General features: G+C 41.6%; 1 protein-coding gene across 1 annotated transcript; it reads right to left on the bottom strand.

Moving 5' to 3' along the window:
* Nucleotides 1–224: 224 nt before the first annotated feature.
* anln (anillin, actin binding protein) lies at nucleotides 225–20930 on the bottom strand. The gene is made up of 23 exons (XM_075449944.1): nucleotides 20787–20930; nucleotides 17734–17884; nucleotides 17203–17634; nucleotides 15689–15981; nucleotides 13222–13540; nucleotides 12747–13051; nucleotides 12525–12632; nucleotides 12193–12289; nucleotides 10819–11111; nucleotides 10579–10724; nucleotides 10331–10472; nucleotides 9121–9256; nucleotides 8851–9024; nucleotides 8471–8597; nucleotides 8208–8256; nucleotides 6770–6823; nucleotides 6397–6429; nucleotides 6275–6293; nucleotides 5960–6072; nucleotides 4902–4988; nucleotides 4666–4773; nucleotides 3028–3200; nucleotides 225–2928 (listed from the first exon to the last, which is right to left on the bottom strand). Exons 1-23 carry the CDS (start codon nucleotides 20802–20804, stop codon nucleotides 2814–2816), a joined length of 3492 nt encoding a protein of 1163 aa, XP_075306059.1. The 5' UTR covers nucleotides 20805–20930; the 3' UTR covers nucleotides 225–2813.
* Between the last annotated feature and the right edge of the window lie 971 nt (nucleotides 20931–21901).

The raw sequence follows: 21901 nt of genomic DNA, 5'->3' as shown, positions 1-21901 counted from the left end.
TGGAGGAGAAGAAACCAGACTGTCGTCTGACTTTCTTCTGAAAGACAGACAGAGGACAACTTTTTTATTTTTTCCCTGCTGAAGCATGTATATATCCATATATATATATATATATACACACGCACGTCATATGTTAATGACATATATAGGTTAGCAGATATTGTATTATCCTGTTAAGACCTGGTATTCATTCAACTTTAGAACTGAAAGAGGATCCATATTTTATTCATCATCATATTTGTGGTGACATACAGCAGTGTTTTCAGTTGTAAATTCTTACAGTACACTAGTTTGTGAAATTTTATAACCCCACAAGTTTCTCAATTCTCCTGAAACGTTAAAAACATTTCCAAAATTAAACTCTTCCTTTTTGTTAGAACTTGCATCAACAAAACCCTGCACTGTACATGTGCTGCCGGTGCCAGTAACCACCCAAAGCAGATCCATTCTGAGCTCTCTGAATGCTACATTTATGACCTTAAACATGACATCACCTTTAAGGGAACCTGCCTCTGACAGCAGGCAAAGTCACGAGTGTAAACACCATCCTCCAGCTCCGTCAGGGAGGAGGATTCTGGTGGACTCCATGCCCCCCAGAGTTAAGGCAGAGCTGGAAAATACTGGTGGCCACACAAAATATCAACACTTTAGGCACAATTTGGACATTTTCACTTTTGTTGTCAGCGGTTTAGACATTAATGGCTGTGTGTTTAGTTAGAGGGCACACTGACTACTTTCCATTGCATCAAAGTGTCATATCTTCAGTGTCGTCCCATGAAAAGATGTGAGGGGTGTATATTTATTCCATCTGAAATATCTCCCCACATGTATGTTTAGAGAGTAGTTTATCATCATGTAATTCAGCAGGGCGGTCGGCCAACTGTAAAATGTCCCGGGCAACTTCTCATAAATGAGGCAAATGTTTTCCATTTCCCCAGCCCATGTGTGGAAGCTTCCCTGAGGGGGGGGGTTAGGTCAACGGTGACCAGATGAAGGCTGAGTCGCTCTTACTAATCATGAAGTTTATCTGACTGATGGAGTTTTTTTTTTTATTATTCTCAAAATGAAGCTCAGCAGGGCTTTGCGTGTTAATCTTCAAAGAAAAACTGGTTTTGGAACCCTCTAAAGAAATGCTGTTGCATCTCAAGAGAAGAAAAATACAGCAAAGCTGGCATCTGATTATTTTTTCACTTTCAAAATAAATAAACTATCAATTCTAAGTCGATTAGTCTCTTGGCAATGAAATGTTCTTGTGTTTGTGCAGCACCTCTGGTTGCCACCAGAGTCCACCCTTCCCTCACCCAGAAAGAGCTTTTTACTCGAGTCACAGGGAACTCACAACCTGTTGACCCAAGTTTCCACCAGGAAAGAAAAGTAGTCTCAATGTCTTTCAAATGACTTCAACACAAATATATATTCCTGTCCTATGACAGCAAATGAGAGCATGGCAACCAAGTCACTTGGAAAGAAACATTCAGGACCAGCTGGAGTTTGACATCACAGACAGGCCGTAGCCAAGAAGAAACCATTTAAACCACGAACCTAAAACGCTTTAAGTAGCTTTCTTATCCTTACTGCTCACAATAAATACAACCTTAAAAAATACAAGGCAGCCTTTATTCGTTATGTTGTCCATCCATGTATGCTCCCAGCTTCCGTGTGATTAGCTCAGTGATTCAGACATGGCCGCTGATTCATGCCATACGAGTTCCATTAAAACAAGGTTCTCCACTTCTGCATAAAAAGTGCTTCCCGTAGTACTGCCCAGAGTAGTCTAGGTAATACGCCATGGTGGGGTGTACCTTTAAATGAAACGCCAGCAAGACGAAATCACAATCACCCGATTCATTACATTTTTTTCTTCTTTTCAAATTCAAACTAATGTACGCAATCTCCAACCTACTCTCACATCAGATAGATTTTGGTTGAAGACAGGCTGTGGGGTCAGATGTGAGCAGTAAAAAAAGAAATAAATAAAAGAAGAGGGATTGCTTTGTAGTTTTTTTTTTTTTTACCCCCAAGTTGTATTCATTTTCAGCATCGTGGAGAAAAAACAAGCAATCTTTTATCAAAAAAAAAAAAAACATCTGCATACTCCAACCCTAATCAGTACAATATAATATATACATGAAGCTGACATTTTATTTTCCAAGGTTCACACCACCAAGTAGGTGGAGCAGTCAGTGGCATCGGAACTAACCCAACAACGAACCTCTGAGCCACATTTTTACAGCACACATGGAATATTCGTGCTAATCGTTAAAGAGGAAAGCATTGGTCAGCTTGGCCCTGGTTATGGATCTCAGTGCAGAGTATGTAACAGACCCCATCACCAAGACAAACTCTGCATCTGACTGGGTTCTCTTAGAAAAGCAAATATAGAAAGTATACGTTGATCACGAGTATTATTGATGTGTGGTGCCGTGCAGTGTGTCATGTGATAAAACTGTTTAATTAAATAGTAATCCTCATTTCAGCGCTGAAATGCTGATTCTTTAAAGGCATGCGTCATGTCAAGAAAGCTAAATATTTCCAATAACATAAAAAGGTGGCTTCTTAAAAACACCCCAAAATATTAGCAGAGCAAAAAAAGGTTGCAAATGTATCAACTATGGTGCCAACTCCTAAAAACTGTGGTGAAATGTATGGCTTTATAGACCTCTGATCAATAATTTAGGGATTCAATCGTTCATCTCCTCTAAAGTAAAAAATATTTACCATTTGTCATATTGTATTGCACTTAGTAACGGTATGTCCCTGTTCTCGGCGGTCCGAAAGAAAGAAAAGCTGGCGTTAAGCACAAAGAGCTGGCATTACAGCGGCCTGAAACAGGCGTCTGGCTGCCACATACGCAGATCCACCAGGATCTGGTTCAGTTTTCTCATCCACAGATTCCTCTCATCCTTGGTATCCGCACTCAACCAGTTTCTGTGAAACAAAAAACAATGTCAGTTCTTCAAGCAAAAGCCTTTAACAGACAAACAGTATGTGTACTATGATGTGCGGGTGCAGCGGGCAGGAACTCACTTGGTGACACACATGGTGTTCTTGCACTGACTGACGAGCGTCTCTTTGTCGTCCTCTCTTTGAGGTCGGACTGTCACCAGCTCAAAGGTGTTTGGTCTGGCGCAAAACTCTCTGTTGGCTGGTTCCACCGTCTTACTGGTACAGTTGGCCAGGTTGATGCGACCAATAGGATTCTAGCAGACAAGGAACAAAAGACTGACTTTATACCCAAATGTCTCTGCTCTTTGGTCAAAGACAGTTCAAAGATGTCGATTTGCTTTGGATAACAATAGATGCCCTAAGCTACACCGCTGCTGTCCCTTCTTGGAATCATGGCAGACCACATTCAAACTCTGTCCATTATCTTGTAGCTAGGTCTGTAAGCTAAACATAAGATTCCCTGTAGAGACAGGAGATTCCAGCCTTTATGGAGGGTCTGCCTCTCAGGAGGGGGGGGGGCACTGAACCAAAGTGCCACATCTGAGCCTCAACTTCAATAGATTTATATAAATGACACACTTGTATACATTTTATTCATCCTTTTGTACGAGTCAAGATGGGGCCCGGCGATAAATCGATTGGGATTTAATTTACATCGATCTGTGATCAGCACCCAGTCGGGCTGAGAATCGTGGCCAGTTTCCTAAATCGATTCGATTTCGATTCAATCTGCACTTAAATAATGAAAATGGCTCAGCTGGGTTACAAAATACAAATGCATTTTTTTTTCCACTGTAAACAACAGGTTTTAAGTGAAAACCTGGAAATTGGACAGTTTAAACTTCAGCTGTAAACAAAACTCTCAAGTCTCAAAAGTGCCATTTTGACATTAAAAAAAGAATCGCAAGTGAAAGTGTGCTTTAACTACAACATTCCGTTTCGCCAACGCCAAGAAACCTCCAAAGGAAAAGAGGAAATGACCTACCAAGCTTCCAGCAATAGTTTCAGAATTCAAAGCAAAAGACACGAGTCCTGTGACCCAGACTTATTTGAAATGAGTTATTCTAAGTATGTTTGCATAGTTAGGTGTTTATATGGGGTCTGTTCCGAAGTTTAACTGCATTTGTTTTATGATGCGGACATTATTAGTATAATTTTGAAGGTGACAGGATTAAACTCTATATGGTGATCAAGATAGAAAATAATATGGTGATGATATGCTTTCACCCAGCTTCAAGTCCACATCAGTTAGATCAGATCCTGCCAACAGTCAAAGAGCTGTTGCAATGCCTTTCAGCCAAACTGTCCCATCTTTATCTGGAATTGGTTTGGCAGGATATTCTAATTCAACTTTACAAAGTGCTAACGTGATTGGTTTCCCAATCCGGATGACGCATGCATGTTATGATTTAAACCAGTATAAATTTCCCAGTTTGCTTCTCTTCAGAGAGAAGCAAACATGTTGGCACAGTACATGTTTGAACTTGAACTTATTCTGTAGAGAATACGAGTGATAACTGCATCCAGCTCTCACAGCTACGCACAGGATTACACCTGTAGCCTGATTAACTAACAATTTGGGTCCAACTGTAGTTATCCCTACAGTTAATATCGTTGTGTTTGTATTTACTTGAGCGCTGGGTTTCTTTAAGCCAACATCGAAAGCATAAACAGTAACTCCTGAAAAAGGTGGTGACAGCTTTGCTCTGCACTGGTTACCTTTCGCTTTTCATCATCCGGGTACGTCCAGTAGGAGATGCAATATCCTGAGAGCACACACCACCTTCTGTGCCAGGCTCCAAATCCACTTACATCCTCAAACATAGTCTGTGGTGACGAATAGAAGAAAGCCAGAAGAAAAAGATGATCAGAGCGGTTCTGGGATTAGCATTGCAGCAGCAGCAGGTTGATTATGCAGCTGATTATTGGTTGGAATATGTTGATCTGCTGCTCACCAAGAAGCCCCTCTCTTCCACTTTTGAGCCCACTTCACACTGCATCTTGAGGTAGATGTGGCCCTCGAGCGGGCACAAGAATGGCACCTTGAACATAAAGTAAAGGCAGATTATGAAAAGCTTGAACATCCCATCGTCACCAGCTGAGATGTGTTCAAGTAACGAGCTGTGGTGAAACAAACGGGAGCCGTTTTCAGATGATTAAAGCATCAGTACAGGCCAAGAGGAAAATCTAATCATTTTCAATAATGAGAACAGATATGTGAGCGAATAATAGGGGTGGGACGATGTGCTTTGGTCACGATTCTTGATAATTGCGATTCTACAAGTATTGCGATTTGATATAATCAGTAATTGCAATTTTCTTCCTCCTTAAAAAACAAACAAGTTGAATCATACACTTCTAGAATGAATGTCGTTCCCATAAACATGCACATCAGTCTGTGTCAGTCAGTCCAGCAGCTGACATTTATTTCAACTGAGACAAAAAGAGGCATTTTTTAAGTTTACAGTTACAAAATGAATTGAAATGTCCACACAGCACAAATGTGGGCCAATTTTAACATAACTTAATGTGATGAATTGATGAAGTTTTTCTGGACACGGATATGACGTAATATAATCAATTCAGGGGAGAAAAATCGATTTTTAAAATCATCCCATAAAAAAAATAAATAAATAAATCGTGATACGTACATGAATCGATTTTTTCGCCCACCCCTAGCGGATAATGTTACTGTTAACAATGAAGTGCAGAATATTCTACCCTATAGTGTAGCTCACCCATCCCCACATAAATTACAGAAAGAGTCATTAAGCAGCAACCTTGTTCTGAAACATGCCACTGAGCAGTTGTCTTTCACTTCTTTCATATTTCATCTAAAAGAAAGATATCAAGGCAGGTGTGAATGTACAGGCAGTACAATGTACAGTCCTATGAGAACAGTTACTGAGGCTATACACCGATACATGACCGGCAAGGACACCGTCATTAGACCCAAGGTGTGAAATACAGGATGAAGCAGTGCAAGTGAAAATGAATTTATTACGTTGTATACCTTCTCCAAGGGAAATTTGTTTTTCCCAATAGAGGACAGACTGAGCGTTTGAGATCCCACCAGGACAAAGTTGCTGGTGCGAACAGCATTGGGGCCTCCTGGACTGGCCACCACTGCAGACAGAGCGGTTGAACTGATTACACACAACCGAGACAACAAAGGGCAACCCAAGCAGCTTTCAAATCAAGCATTAATTCACTCATTCTAATGACTACTCGTTCAGTCAGGTAAATACATGGGAGGAACAGAAATGAATTATGTTCAAACTTTAGAAAACCGACTTAAAAGTACAAATTCAATCACAGTTTCACATACCTGGCGTCTGTGCACTTTTCTGTAAGGAAGAAAAAGAAACCATTTCAGACAGCTGAGAGGGTTGCTACGCTCAGAATTATGACGGATTACTGGGCAGATGAAAATGAGCATGATTTACTTACAGTGATGGCGAGGAATCTCTTTGGAGTCATGGCCTAGAAAAGCAATCAACATTTTATAATTGAGTTATAGCGATGTACACCAAGGGATTTGCATTTTTCTCTTCAGATCACATTCTTTTCCACAACACAAAATGGCCACCGAGGCTGTGCAGAGAAAGGGTTCTGTGATGGTGTGCCATCACGGTGCTCACCCACCCGCACACACGTGAGGAGCAGAAACAGAAACCGTTCATACCGGCAAACACAAAGTGTGGGCCTCATAAACCTGTCTCCAAGTCATCTGGACACACACAAGCATGCTTCTAACATTACAGCATGCTCCATGGTTTAGGGCAAATTAATTTTCCATTCAATTCTAATTTGTGGGAATTACCTTTGACTTGTTGGGTTTCTTCTTCTTATCACTGCAGACCTCACGTTTCTGCACCTGAAAGGAAATGTCATGAATCAGACTGTAATCCTTTACAAAGACAACCCAATACTAAAAACAGAAAATAAATCATGTAAATATACTGAACTCGTTCTTACTATGAAAAAACACTCAGGCCAGGAATCTACTTGCTATTAACTACGGCTATACAGGTTTATCATGGCTGCTTTTTTGTTTGGAGCTTTGTTTGTGCACATCCTCAGGAATGAATACCGAGCATTCTCAGGCTGCAGTATGTTGGTGACTGATAGGTGTAGAGCCAGAGCACTCCAACTTTAGACTTAAGCTTATAGTCGGTAACGCAAGACGCAAGGCAAGCCCTTGCGCGGTTGCAAGCCCCCCCTTGCGTGTGTCACCTCAATTTTCTAAACTTCACGCAAGACGCGAGCAGAGCTATAGAGTAGCCACTCTGGACACGAGCACAAGCCACTATCTACATCACATCCGGCGGCGTGTTCATCTTCCGGTTTCATCCCCTAATAAAAGGCCGCTGTTTTCAAACGCCAAGGTAGAAAGCAAAGAAGAAGAAGAAGAAGCATGAATCCCATAGACATAATATATTTGAATCCACTCGAAGAGAGACTTGCCGAAGAGGTCCTGGCGGTGAATCGCCACGCAGCACACACAAGCGCCGGCAAAGCAAAATGAAGCATAAACGTCTCGAGCCATTAACACAAGCGCAAGACGCAAGCGCAAGGGCAGTTAAAAGAAGTATAACTCAGCCTTTAGACTTTCTTTATTGTCATTGCACAAAAAACACAGGTGAGTCTTGACAACGAAATGTCGTTACTTGGCTTCCGGTCAACAGCGCTAAAATTTTGAAAGCTTTAGTGCTTTACATAGGGCCAAATTGGACCGGATGTAGGGTCATACATTCAGCAGCAGTAAAAAAAAAAAAAAAAAAAAAAAAAAAAGTTTAAAAATATGCTTGGAATCCTAGCATGTTGGAATCCATGCACAGAAAGTGAGTGAGTGTGGGGGCGTGTTTTTAGACTGGACCAAGCCATCTGGCCCGCCCCTCCGGTAACAGGTGTGCTACACAGGTAAGTATGCACAATTACCATTTAGCAGGTTGATGAGGCGAATGTTTGATCAAAAGGCCAGTATATTCCTGGCCTCAGCAGAATAAAAAGCCACATCCCTTCAACAATTTATCCAAAAGAATCCTCACATTTGTATAAAGGAAGTTTTATGAATTTGATTATTTACATATCATGTTTTTAGAATGCAAGTAGAATGTTGAGGGCTTACTTTTCCAACTGGTGAAAGAAAGACAACATTGGTATCAGATATCAAATTGATGTTTATATGATATATGCCAAATATAGAGCATCCTCAACTCCATCTTTAAACCACTGAAAGACATTTGAAAAGCACTTACCAAACAGTAGACTTCTAACGCTATTTGAAAGTCACTGGAGACATCAGATCTGAAATGGTTACAGATTTTCAATAATTACCGTGTCCAAACAATCCGATTATACTTCTTAATCCCAACAGATCTTGGTACAGCATCAACTGATAAAACTGCCATATATAAATGAAGTTGCAAAGTTAACCAACTAAACATTAATAAAACAAAAAAGACGTGAGTGGATGATGATGACTTTGGTCCTTTTGTGCCGGCAGGTGTCAGTAACTTACAGAGCAAAGCTGGTGGGGAAGGTGAGGGTGTCCCCACTGAGGCCACAGTGGGTGCTGGCTAGTGGTGTGGCCACTCTGTTCTCTGCTCCAGCACAAATGATGATGAAGAAGGAATGTTTAGTTGACTCTGAAAAAAAGAAGAAAAAAAAAGTGACATTTGTAAATGTAAGAATGATAAAACAAAGTCATTACCTGCTAAAACTAACATTTATCCTGTAGTTGTCATCACAAGCAGTCCATAAAAACACATTTTAGGCTAAACCTGATTTCCTTACTCTGCAAATACAATGACAGGAAAAGCTTTCCATCATCTTCACTCACAGGAACTGTTGGCGTCTGGAGAGAAATGGAGTATCATCTCAAATTTCCATAAATTGTACCTGGCTTGTTGGCAGTTGAGCAAACAAAGTCTGCTTTCAGAGGCAGGCGTAACTCCTGGAGGGTGATGGAGCCCTTGGAGGGAGCCGGTTCTGGAGCTACACGGGCCTTTCTCTGTCCAGCTGGGTCTCCTTTCAGACGCTCCAGCTCCACCTTCAAGGCTTCCCTCTTTTCCGCTAACAAAGTCAGAGGAAAACAAATTCAGATCTTGCGACCGTTACAAGTCACCGAATTTCCCATCTGAAGGCGAACTGAAGTGTGGATGGACTCACTGGCCACCAACAGCAGCCTCTCTGCTTCAGCCTCCACCTGGGATCCTTTGCCATGCTCTTCATCTGTGCAGCAGTTGAGAGCCTGGCTGGCCTGATGTATAACAGTCTGCTGCAGGTTCATGTCATTCGTCAGAATCTATACGGACACACAACATTCAGATGCTTTACCTACAGAGGACGACATCTTCAATGTAACCTTCCAGTAGGAAAGGACAAAGAGATGCATGTGGTTTAACTCATGTCTTTATCTTCATATCTTAACAAGATGTGGCGTTTTCAGAAGTAATTTTGGATACAAGACGTGTTTGAATTGAATATTTTATTAATCCCAAAAGGAAAGATGTATTCAGAGGAAGGGGAAAACATAATCTAATTTATAAAGGACATTGGTATGACCAGGACACACATGGTTATATCTGCACCTCACCACCAGTGTATTTCCACTTTAATTTGCTTTACAGTCACTATTCCAAACATGTATACACACGACTCAACAAAATATTTCTTTACCAAATGAGTTGATTTTTCTCACCTTGTAATGTTAATTGTAAGTTCAAATTCTGTTGAGTAATAATACTCTTCTTTCTTTCCAGTTAGCTGGGGTTTGGCTTCTCCTTCCTGCTGCAGCCCAAGGCCCAAGAACCACGTGCTGCACTGTCATAGGGGTGTTTGGGGTTTATTTGGGGTTTTCTGTTAGTTTAGAATGCAGCAGCCATTTTGTTTTCTCCCTTGTGTTACACATGGTTTAGTTAAAGCAGTATTTAAGTTCCCCTCATGTGTCTGTGCAGAGAGGTTAGTTGGTTAATTATGCTCATGCAGTTGCATTTTCTTTGGTTCCGAGTCTCTTTTATAGGCCACTTTAGTTGAACTTTTGATTTGGCAAAATGTATCAGATTTTTGGGGTAAATGAAAACATTCTTCAACCTAAGCACCTCGTTGCCTTACTGCTCGGTCCCTGACAGACAGATGAAATGCATCATCTGCTTTTTTCTATCTAAATGGAAATCAAGATCCATCTTTTAATGCCTGAAATTGTTAATACAAATGAATGGTAAACTAATTATGAAGCAACCAAGGATTAACATCTTTAAACTGCATGAAAACTGAAACTAATGTTGTGTTGGTTGCTTAACTCAAGTGTATAAAATAATTCATGGGTCTCACATTGTCATGCAACGTGAATGAATAGTAAATTGGATTCATTCCAGACCTTTGTCCTCTGTTTAATACTGAAGAGAGTAGATCCTCTGGGCTCATCTGCTCTCTGAGAAACGTCCTCTTTTCTCACGATAACCTGCTTCACATTGGGCCTCTCGGTCTCCTTCACTCTTATTGACCTATAAGCATCAATGCTGACACAAACACACAGACACACACATGATAACAAGAAACAGCTTCAAATAAAGGGTCACAGTCCCGAGTCAGTTCAAACAAGCAACTAATAGCACAACTTTTTACCTATAGGGCAGTTTGTGGTCCTCATCCAAAGCATCGACGCAATCTGAGGGGGTCCGTACCATGTTGGTTCTCTGGAACTTGTTCGGTTTCAAAACATTTTCTGGGGTATTGTTTTTCAAAATGAACGAGCTTGCTGGAGTCGATGTCTGCAAAAGAACATGAAGCTAATTATATTGCCAATCTGCTTCTTGCTGTATCAAAGTGTGTGAAATGGATCCAAAAGAAGAGTATTGGTGTTACCATCCTGTCAGGACTCTGCGCCGCAGCAGCCACAGTCTCAGCCAGTGGAGCGAGGATGGACATGGAGGAGATATTCAAAGCATCTTCCTCCTCATCCTCATCACTCTGCTCTAAGACTGCATCAAACAGCTCGTTGATAACCGCAGAGTTTATGGACTCATCCACATTCGCCTCAGTCTCCTTGACAACCTCCCTTTCCTCTGGAGTTTCATCAGTCATCTTCTTAACAGGATGGCCGACCAGCCTCAGCGGGCTGGACGTTGATACTGGGGGGCTGGCCATCAACCCAGAATCTACGGTTAGACGTTAGAAGCTAGTTGTAAACCAGGACGCATTTTTTATGCTGATCAAAGGTAACAGACAAAATCATCCATCCATCCAGATAGATAGATATACAATGCTGACGTTGTGCTTTTTGTGTGATTGAACAGGAACAGAATAAGTCTGAGAAATTGCTAAATTAGACAAATAAAAAAACAATCACGTAGCATTATCCAATTGCTCATGCAGAACATTTTTTAGCTGTCCTAAACATGTAATCAAAGGCTTCTGTCCACAGTAGCATGCTGCCACAATGGCATGTGCACATTAAGCACCACCATCAATGTCTTCATTTCTGTAATATTGAAATTCCCTAAAGTTCAATTAAATTACAGCACAGACTCAGTGGATAACAACTATCCCAGTGGAAATGCCCAATAAATGTCAGAGACTAATCTTTTTGATTCATTTTATATCCTTAATGGATACTTCAGGGGCATCTGTAGCTCAGGATGGAGAGTGGCCGCCTGCCAATCAGAAGGTTGTTGGTTCCACTCATTGCTTCCACATGTCAAAGCGCCCTTGGGTAAAACACTGAACCCACGTTGCCTTCCAACGCATCCATCGGTGCATGAACGTGTGTGAACGGGTAAAAGAAAGCCCTGTGTAGCCTGTATATGGACTGAGATGTGCTGTATGAGTGAATGTGGCATGTAGTGTTAAAGCACTTTGAGTGGTCAGCCAGACTATACAAGCTCAGTCCATTTTCAATTTGGTATTAGAATCTAAAGATGATTGAACAACAACAGTTGCAACTTTGGAATAAAAAACAAATAAAATCTGAATTAGCCAGCACCATGAGTTACAATAAACTTTTTACATAAGGCATATCCCTGTTAGTACATTTATCTTTAATGACAGCGCAATATTCTGTTTCCACTATGGAAAAGCTCATTCATATCCTGGATATATCAGACAGCAGAAAAGGGAGTCAACAGCCCCTTTCAGCTTACTATTCAGGGAGACTTCCAACAGTCTTTACAAATCTATTCAATAAAGCTTAACACCAAGGATTCTAAAACATTTAGCACACCAACCAAAAGTATCAAGTACCTGGAGGAGTGCACTCGGTCTCATAAGACGGTGCTTTGGGTTCATCTTGGGGCTCACATGGGGCTACTTCATACTCCACAGGTCTGTCATGCTGTTCCTAAAAAAAAAAAAAAAACAGCATTTGTCAATTTGTCTCCATTTCCTACATGTGATCCCTCAGGAACTTCTCAGAGTACATGTTTTGCTTCTGTGTCATTTAGCTTCAATCAAAAAGTCAACAAAGAGCATGTTCACAAGATTAAAGAGGTTTTTAATCTAAATCAAATTTAAAAATTATTTTTCCCAATGATCTGGCCATTCTGTGATCTGTCCAATAGAATTTATTAACCAACCTTGTTGCCCGTCTCTTTCTTGGTTCCAGCCCCTTCATCCCTGTTTTTCCACACATCCTTTCCCTTCTGGAAGCGACTGCGAATCTGAGCCAGTTCAGCCTCGCGCTCCTGAAATCAAGGGAATTTGCTTATTGCTTCTTAGGATCTAATTTTCCTTGTTTGATACTAAAATCAGCACAACAATAAGAGGACACCAAACATCATCTGTAACAATAAACTTACAAGCTTCTGCCTATGAGTGAGATCAGCAGTGGCTGTGATCGCAGCCCGGGCGGCTTGGAGTCTCTCCTGCACCAGCTTTGTGTTTGGTGTAACTGATGGAGTTCCGGAGGTCTTGGATGGAGTTCCGGAGGTCTGGGATGGAGTTCCGGAGGTCTGGGATGGAGTTCCGGAGGTCTGGGATGGAGTTCCGGAGGTCTGGGATGGAGTTCCGGAGGTCTGGGCCGGTGTGGTAACTCTGCTTGGAATGCCATGGTTGCTGCGCTGCTGACATCTCTCTCCAAAGCGTTCCAGGAAAGATTTTACAACTTTTTGGAAAGAACAATAGTTCTATAGCTCAATGTCCTTGATAACATTTATGTATAAAAGAACATCAAACACACATCAGACGTACCTCTGGCAGTACTGATTTGTTTATGACAGCAAAAACATGTTGACGGGTGCTACATTGGGGCGTCTATTCTACCACCAAACTCACCAGGAGCTCCAGCAGAGGACTTTCCCTGATGGGCCAACGAGCCAGAAATGGTGGGACTGTCATGAAGCTCCGACTTTTGGGGACTGGAGACGTGGTTGAGACCTCTGGATACGGCTTGATTCTGCAGGGGACCTGGTGCAACAGATGATGAAGAGGAGGAAACGGTCTTCTCTGGACCAGACAGAAAGGGCGCTCCCTGATTGGAGCTCTTCTGAGGACTGTTTACTGACTGAGGTGCAGGCTTAGATGCAGGGATGGCATCCTTCTGAGGGCTTGGGAAAACGACTCGACCAGATTTTGCTGGAGAATGCACAGCCTCCTGAAACCACAAACAAAACAGAAGCTTCTTTATTTGAACAGCCCACTAAAAGCAAATTAAGTTGGGGTACAGGGGCGGATGAGTTCTGAAATTGCTTTAAGGTGCATTTAACATTCACACTCAACTACCAACAAAAGCAGAACTGCCATACAAGATAGCATTCTATCATCAGAAGCAGTTAGGGGTTGAATTTTGTGTTTAAACAGACAAAGATCAGAGATGTGAAAAAGTGTTAGTGGGCCGAACTCTATGGTGTCCGTGTAACAGATACTGTAAAGAGCTCATAAACTGCTGGTCACTTCTCCATTAAATAGCGCATGATGCTAAGGTACAGATCAGCTTGCTCCTTTTGGTTTTCCATCCAGGTAGTACCTGATACTATCCAATACTTTTTTTTGTACTAAAGTGGCTGAAGATCCAAGCAAGCCAAGCTGATACTCTACGGTGAGGTGGAAACACGGCAGAGGCCTGAATGGTCAGACGATCAGAACCTGAGGTCATGAACGTCTCCACAGCTGTATCACAGACCGGCACGCTTCCTTGTGCCATTGTGTCGTTTAAAAATCTGGGAGACTATTACAAAACAAATCAGAAATTTGAGCACAAAGATCATTCGTAATGAATACACTACAGATTGATCTTCGTTTCTCCACCGACTGGAGTTGAGCACTAGCGCTCAGTTGTACTATCGCACTGTTAGCTCAGAGCTGCCCTGCTGTTGTTAGGCAGCTCTGAGCTAACAGAGCAATAGTTACGTGTTCATTCATTCACTGGTCTTAAAGTATTGGTCAAATAAAGACAGATAATGCCTTATTTAGAGGCTGTATTGTCTCTGCCCTGTTCTATGCTGTTATATGGATATACGCAGATCTCCAGTGATCTAAATATCTTCTGAAAGACGGCGACTTTCAAAATGTTATCGGTGAGTAGATGAACGTATTTTATGCCAGAAATAAGGTCCAGGTTTTAAAAAAATAATAATAATAACTTCCCCTTTAACTCGGTGGACCATGGACATTAACATCTGAGTAGAAACTGTTTTTCTTTTTTTTTTTTTTTTATGTAGCAAAAATTCAAGAAGCACTGAATGCCTGGTGGTACAGGCACAATTAGTCACAGGCACAAATAAATTATAGTATAGCGTAGAGGTCCACTTTTTGCCTGTGGCCTTTGCATTTGACTTGTGAATCAGGGGGATAAGGATTAAATTTGCACTTAATCACTGATAAAAACCTTGATAAAAGAATTTTTTGAATATATTTGAAGAAAACTTGCCAAACAGCCAACATCTAACCCTTATCCAAAATAAGAGTTGTTACATACATTTTCTCCCTCTCTTTTCTGTAATCAAAAGCAAAATAGTGATGCAGTTTTACAGACTATAGATAAAATATGCTACAGCTCATCAGATGGTTTGTCATAATATTGTACAATACAAGCTCCATCCATCCATTATCTTCCGCTGGTCCGGGGATCGGGTCGCGGGGGCAGCAGCCTAAGCAGAGAGACCCAGACGTCCCTGTCCCCGGCCACTTCCTCCAGCTCTTCTGGGGGGACCCCGAGGCGTTCCCAGGCCAGCCGAGAAACATAGTCTCTCCAACGTGTCCTGGGTCTTCCCCGGGGTCTCCTCCCAGTGGGACGGGACGGGCCCGGAACACCTCACCGGGGAGGCGTCCAGGAGGCATCCTAACCAAATGCCCGAGCCACCTCATCTGACTCCTCTGGATGCGGAGGAGCAGCGGTTCTACTCCGAGCCCCTCCCGGATGACCGAGCTTCTCACCCTATCTCTAAGGGAGAGCCCAGACACCCTGCGGAGGAAACTCATTTCGGCCGCTTGTATTATATACAAAATCTTACACAGCAATGTAACATGACGGATACAACGTGTTCACTGCTTATCTAAAATCTGTTTACCCTGCTAGGGTCCCTCAAACCTGGGCTGGCTTTACTGAAGCAGTTAGGAGTAAGGACCATCTTCAAAGCCATTACAACGATGTTTGAAAGGGAGGTCGGGTGCTGCCCGTTTCTCAACTTTTCTAGTGCGTTTCGTTTTTTTAAATTGCTTCTCAAACCTTTAGGTCAGAACTTATATTGGTCACCAATTATACAGAAAACAAACAAACAAAAAAAACAACATGTAAACCTACCTGGTAAGACTTGGACTTGCTTTGTGTGGCTGAGCTGGGACCTGCAGCATGGGGTTTAGAGGAGGCAGCCACAGTGGCTTGTTTGGAAACAGAAACCGCTCCAGGCTTCTCTTTGGGGATGTTAGCATGGCTTAGGTCATCCTCCCAGGATCCAATGGTGGCCGCAAGGTTGGCTAACCTGCCTTTACGCCCAAGAGGAGCGTCTAAGCAGTTGGTGGGTGTTACAGGTGGTGGAACGTCAGCCTGACTTCTCAGCAGAGGAGGAGTGCAGTCTGCAGGTGGGTCAGAAGTGCCTGAAAAAGGAGTAAGATGCATCATTAAGAACAATCCATCAATTACCTCCAAGGCTGTAGCCTATCACAGCTGCAATTTAGCGAGAGGGGGGGCTTGCACCCTTGATGGGACAAACAACCATGCCCACTCACTTTTAGAATCCCAAATGAAGCCAACATGCATGTTTTTGGACTGTTGGAAGATGCAGAAGTACCTGGTATGCAAACTCTCCACAGAAGGGACTGACATTTCTCTCAACACGGACAGTTGCAAACATTGAATTTCTGAATAAGCCTGTAAGCACTCTGAATCTTATGAAAACAGGAATCTTGAACAACAGAGGTTTAGCAAAAAGAAAACTTTCTGTAACTTTCAGAAACGCGTTTCTGCTTTGGGCTTCACTACAATAAGGAAAACATACAATACGGCCTACATTCCACATGTGCATGCTGCTTAGTTGTAGAAGACACAGAATTGTGTGATTGTTCTATTTTGAGCACAAAAAAGTGAGACCGAAGTATAAAGCCTACCATTTACTGTAGTCCAAGAAGTCTTATGAGATCTTGATATTGCAAATGTAAATATCATGATTATGGTAGATGTTTAATATTTTGTGCAGCCCTCAGTTCCAGTTATCAGTCTCACTCAATGGAAAGAATTTGGGGTATGAAGCAAATGCGCATACATTTGTAGGCAGTGTGTGATTAAAGGATCTGAAGAAACATCAACATGAGCACGAGAAGCCTTCACCCTCGCCTGTTTCACAGTTCTGAAACACTGGTGCAGAGCAGAAGCACAGTATTCTGTTTCCACACCTAGATCCCCGTTTCTTATTTGAGATTGTTCAGACTTGGCATTGTGTCCTTGATGATCCAATTACAAATGGACAGCTCCAAGTTTGACCCGACACTGGCTTCCATTAAAACAACGGTAGGTCGGCGAACTGAAATCACATTCATTTTGAAGAACAAAAGCCCTACAGATAACAGAGCTGGAACAAAATAACTGTTTATTACGCTTTGAATGATTTCAAATGGATACCAACTTAGAAACTTTCACAGCAACAGTAAACGACGTAGTTCTGATTGTTATCAGCAGTTTGAGGCATCATTACAAGCCTTGTAGGTTAGCCATAGCACACTGTAACAATGTGTGCTTTGTTCTACGCTGTGCAGTTTCCCATTGGTTTGATCATGGCAACCTAATCACATCATCATCAAACTGCCCCCAACATTACTCACCATCCCAACACTTCCTCTGCTCTGCTAGCCTCTGGAAGCGTGATTTCATTCCAGCAGCAGGAGGAGCTGGATCGGCCTCCAGATCCCCCGCGTTTCTTTGCAAGGTCGAACCAATGGATGCCGTCTGTGCTTCTTTTCTACCAAGAGGATCAACATTCGGGATGACGGCCATCTTCTCTGGCTTTGCTTGTGCGGTTTTCAACTGCTCAGGTCGAGATTGGACAGCGGGCCGTGTTGAAGTGTTCTCAAAGGAAGAAGAATGTCGAACGCCAGCGGGACCGACCGGGGGTTTCTTGTCTGTAGGAGGATCTGAGGGCACAGGAGCCACGGCCCGTGTCGTCGCTGGCTCCTGGTTCTCATCTGCTGCAGAATTACCATTTTCCTCTGAGCACCTGCGCTTTGAAGGGGAAGGCTTGGAGGACACTTGTGGGACTGGAAGGTAGTAATAAACAGGTATCAGGAAAGAATTAGTGGGCAGTAGACCATCACTTTCCTTATTTAGAAAAAAAAAAAAAAAAGAAGTGGTCATACCTTCCTCGCCGACAGATTGACTGCCCACGCCGTTTGTGTCAGTCAGTGGCTCCCTGGGCCTTTTGCTCATCTGCCTGTTGGTTGCATTTGGTCTCTCCGCCATTTTCTTCTGCAGATTCTCTCTGCGAGCCCGTGTCCGCTCCAACAGTTTCTAGTTCACCAAACAGAGAAAAGGGAATTATCACTATAATGGCCATCATATTTACAGTGGATGAATACAAAAAAAAAAAATAGCCCACATGGTCTTTTATTGAGAATAATTGTAAATATTTCTCGATGCGATTACAAGATAAAACTCTTTTTGTGGTCATCTAGCCATTCAAACAGTTTGCAAGGCCCCAGAGATAGCAGACCACTACTCCTAAAGTTCCTCAGAAGAACTTTGGATTATTTTATAAATAATTATGATTACAATTAATTGAATTCCAATTGGCTTGAATTGGACTTTATTATCTAAGTGCCTTGAGATGACATTTGTTGTATTTGGCGCTATATAAATAAAAATGAATTGAATTGAACTTGGCTCTTCAAAATGGAGGCTTAGGACCAAGTCACAGGGGCAGTGGGGGGAACTGGAATTGAACCTAAGCTGTTGGATTTAGTTCTAATGAACGTAGTTCCATTTGCCTTGTCCGAGGGGTTCATTTGAGCAGGTCAGTCAGCCCTCGTTAGAAAGCATGTCCCTGTCTGTCGTGGTTTTGAAAGGAACTTTGTGCTTGGCAATATTTCACATTTTTCATTAGCATTCATTTTTTACTGATTTATTATTGAATCAGTTCATTATTGCTTTGAAAGGACTTTAAGATCCCCCGTTCTAACTTTAATCGTACCATGATATCATCTATCATTAGCTCTCACAAAGGCTCATGTCACTCCGGTTGTCACAGGATTGTCGTCTAACAGTGCCTACACCACGCTTAAAACAATCCAGACTCTTCTCATGTGTCGTTCCACGATGGTGGAATGACCTACCGAGCGCTACCAGAACAGGGGCGCCCCTGAATATCTTCACGAAACTCTTGCAGACCCAGCTCTTCAGAGAGCATCTCCTACCCTAGCACTGAGCCTGTACTTCCCTACCCCCTCTACTGCACTTTACCTTTCTGTACTTCCCTCTATGCCTGCACTCTCTCTCTACCCTGTCACCTCTGACAGAGTCTGAGTGGTGGTTTTACTTCTATGTAGCTTATAGTTAGCTTTGATGTTAGCTGCATTGTTATAATTCTCATTTGTAAGCCGCTTTGGATAAAAGCGTCTGCTAAATGCAGAAACAGAAAGATAAACATTAACGTTGTTACTTTGCCGCTGGCCAACTGTACAGAGACAAGGAGCCTGGGAGAGAAGGTTAAAAGACCACAGCCATTTCATTTTTTGGGTAAAAAAAATGAAGACTAAAGCAATGGATGCTTTCTAGTACAAGCTGCCTGAAACCACATTCATCTCATCTTCTAGTGTGAGCAAACATAATACTTTAAGTATTTGACTTGCTGTAATACTGCACATAACACTGTACACTTACTGCATTTCTTTAATGATATGTTGGCTTATTGAAGAGACTTTTTCCATAACCCTGATATTCTGACTTGCCATGGATGTTACAGTTTTCACTTTGAATCAAACAAGGACTATTTAAATATAATTGAGTTATTATTTAGTCAGTTTCACCATCACCCAAATTGAACAAAGTATGGCTTTGTTGCTGATGTAAGGATCAATTCAAGTCAAAGCTGGGTCAATACACACTTTTAGATGGGCTACTTGTTCCTATCTGACACGACTACAAAGACAGGGCACTGAAAGTGAAGGTAAAAACAATACCACTGTAAGGCCAAAGCATTATTTCCGTCTACTAAACGTCCCTTATTGATGAGGTGAGGAAAAAGAAGAGGAAAGAATCCGTTTCTGAACTGAAATCTGAAGGGAAAAAAAACACTTTTCTTAAGACTCAGATCTCAGTTACAGTATTTTTGCTATGAGACTGGCAATAAAGTTGTGGTTTAAAAAAAAAGAAAGATACATTTTCCAACATAATGCCTGGATACCTGTAAGCAAAACGAATGAACCAACGCATACCACCCAGTCTCCCTGTACATGGGCTACTTCAACAAGAAACCCAACAACCTATCAAAGCTAAAACATCCTTTCCCCCAAACAAAGATAAAGCCCCGGCTCTCCTTCCTGTTACATTCCCTTCCCTGAGTCACCCACAGCCTGTCAAACCAGCTGATTTATTACTTATTTACTGTGCCGTGCAGGCCCCAACACATTCCTGCTTACCGCAGGCTTCCACAATTTCTCCAAGCAGAGTGGAAAAACTGACTTCACTTTTAACGGCATTCTTCAGGAATGAGCCACGCCTGCTTGTAGTTTATGCAATTCATTGGCCAGTTTACTGGAGGCAAAAGAATTCAAAAACATGCATTCCTGAATTATCTTTAACTGTAGTCACCCGTAGCACATGGGCAAAATGCAATAAAATAAAAACAAAGTAATAAAAGCAGCTGGATTTCCAGTATGGATACATAGCTTTGCCTTAAATGGAGGCTGGGCTGTCCTGTTTGGTTACATTACATTACATTAGGGTCATTTTGCAGACGCTTTTATCCAAAGCGACTTACAATAAGTGTGTTCCACATCGGTAGGCAAAAGAACTTCAGGTCACAAGAAATCATAAGTGCATTTCCTTCCAAAACCAAACGTTTAACGTTACGTTTCATAATTTGTGATGTTTTATTTTTTTTTTTAACTTAATTAACGTTAATAGCTCACCATCTGATCAAACGTCACAACAAGCCCATCCACACTGTTTGAAAGGTTAAAGCACGATCTCATCTTTATTTTATCTTTTTTTTACTCTGGATTTGTTGGAGCTGACGGCTGACACGAGACTTTTTCACCAGACCAATGTTTAACATGTATGTATTGTAAGATTACCTTACATAAAGTTAACAATGCATATAAGCTGCCTTACTACTGCATCTAGTGATGTTAGCATTAGCAGCTAAGTTAACGCAAGGGATTTTGAAAAATTCTTACGTTAGTTAGTTACTCACCTCCGTAAACGGATCCATTCTGGATAGTTTATACCCACTTCGAGAAGGATTTCAGAAAAGTATCTTAAAAGTCTGCGAACGTGTACAGAAACCGTAACGAAGGAGCTCAAACACACTCAGCTTCTCTCTTCTGTGCACAAAACAACTTCTGTTCAAATTTGAATTTCAGCGCTGCGACCACGCCGCAGACTCCAACAGTTGGGAGCGCTCAAGAACCAATCAGAATCAAAGAGCAAAGGCGTTGCGCCTTATTCAGCCAATCACAGCCTGGCTCAACCATTTGTAAAAAATAAAACAATTTCATATGTTGTCACCTTATAAAAACGCAACACCAGAGGCCAGTGATGGCAAAGTGAGGCTTTTTATGGAAGTTTTTCTGTGCCATCAGAGTTTGAATACGAATTTCTGATATTGATTTTTTACAGCATCAAAATCAGACTTTGAATTTGAAAAACCAACAGTGTAAAAAAAATATATATATATGAAAGAATTCAACATCTAAAAAAAAATGTTGTGGCAAAAAAAACAACATCTAAAAATTCAGTGGAAAAAAATTCAACTTCAAAAAATTCAGTGGAAAAGGAACCAGACTCAACATCCGGGTAAACAGGGAGAAGCACGGAAGAGTATTAGGGCCAGGCATAAGAAAAAATAATAGCATTTTGCCTGTTGAGATTAAAGTCGACATGTTGAGAATAAAGTCAAATTTTCGAGAAAAAAATCAACTCCTCTGGTCCATCATCTAATTACTTTATTTTCAACATGTCGATTTTGATTTCAACATGTCGACTTTATATCTCGACAACAAAATATAAATTTTTTTTCTTATGCCTGGCCCTAATACTCTTCCGTAGAGAAGCAATCGATCCCTGTCTCAATTCATCCAACGGCAGCCAATCAAGTTTACCCTGTTTATCCAGATGTTGAGTCTGGTTCCTTTTCCACTGAATTTTTTGAAGTTGAATTATTTTTTTTTTTTTACACTATTTGTTTTTCAAATTCAAAGTCTGATTTTGATGCTGTAAAAATTCAGTATGAGAAATTCGTATTCAAACTCTGATGGCACAGAAAAACTTCCATACTTTTTGAAGCTTTGAATCATTTTGAACCATTGT

The sequence above is a fragment of the Odontesthes bonariensis genome, chromosome 18, assembly GCF_027942865.1.
Source record: "Odontesthes bonariensis isolate fOdoBon6 chromosome 18, fOdoBon6.hap1, whole genome shotgun sequence".
Lineage (NCBI taxonomy): Eukaryota > Metazoa > Chordata > Actinopteri > Atheriniformes > Atherinopsidae > Odontesthes > Odontesthes bonariensis.
This window is presented reverse-complemented; position numbering and strand designations above follow the sequence as displayed.

Bases quoted from the DNA above. Each gene is read 5' to 3' on its own strand.
- anln (XM_075449944.1), bottom strand. The intron at 12,290-12,524 runs GTTGGTTAATAA...TTTTTTTTTTAG, and splicing joins AGAAAGAGACGGGCAACAAG to GAACAGCATGACAGACCTGT. The intron at 2,929-3,027 runs GTGAGTTCCTGC...TTTGTTTCACAG, and splicing joins AACACCATGTGTGTCACCAA to AAACTGGTTGAGTGCGGATA.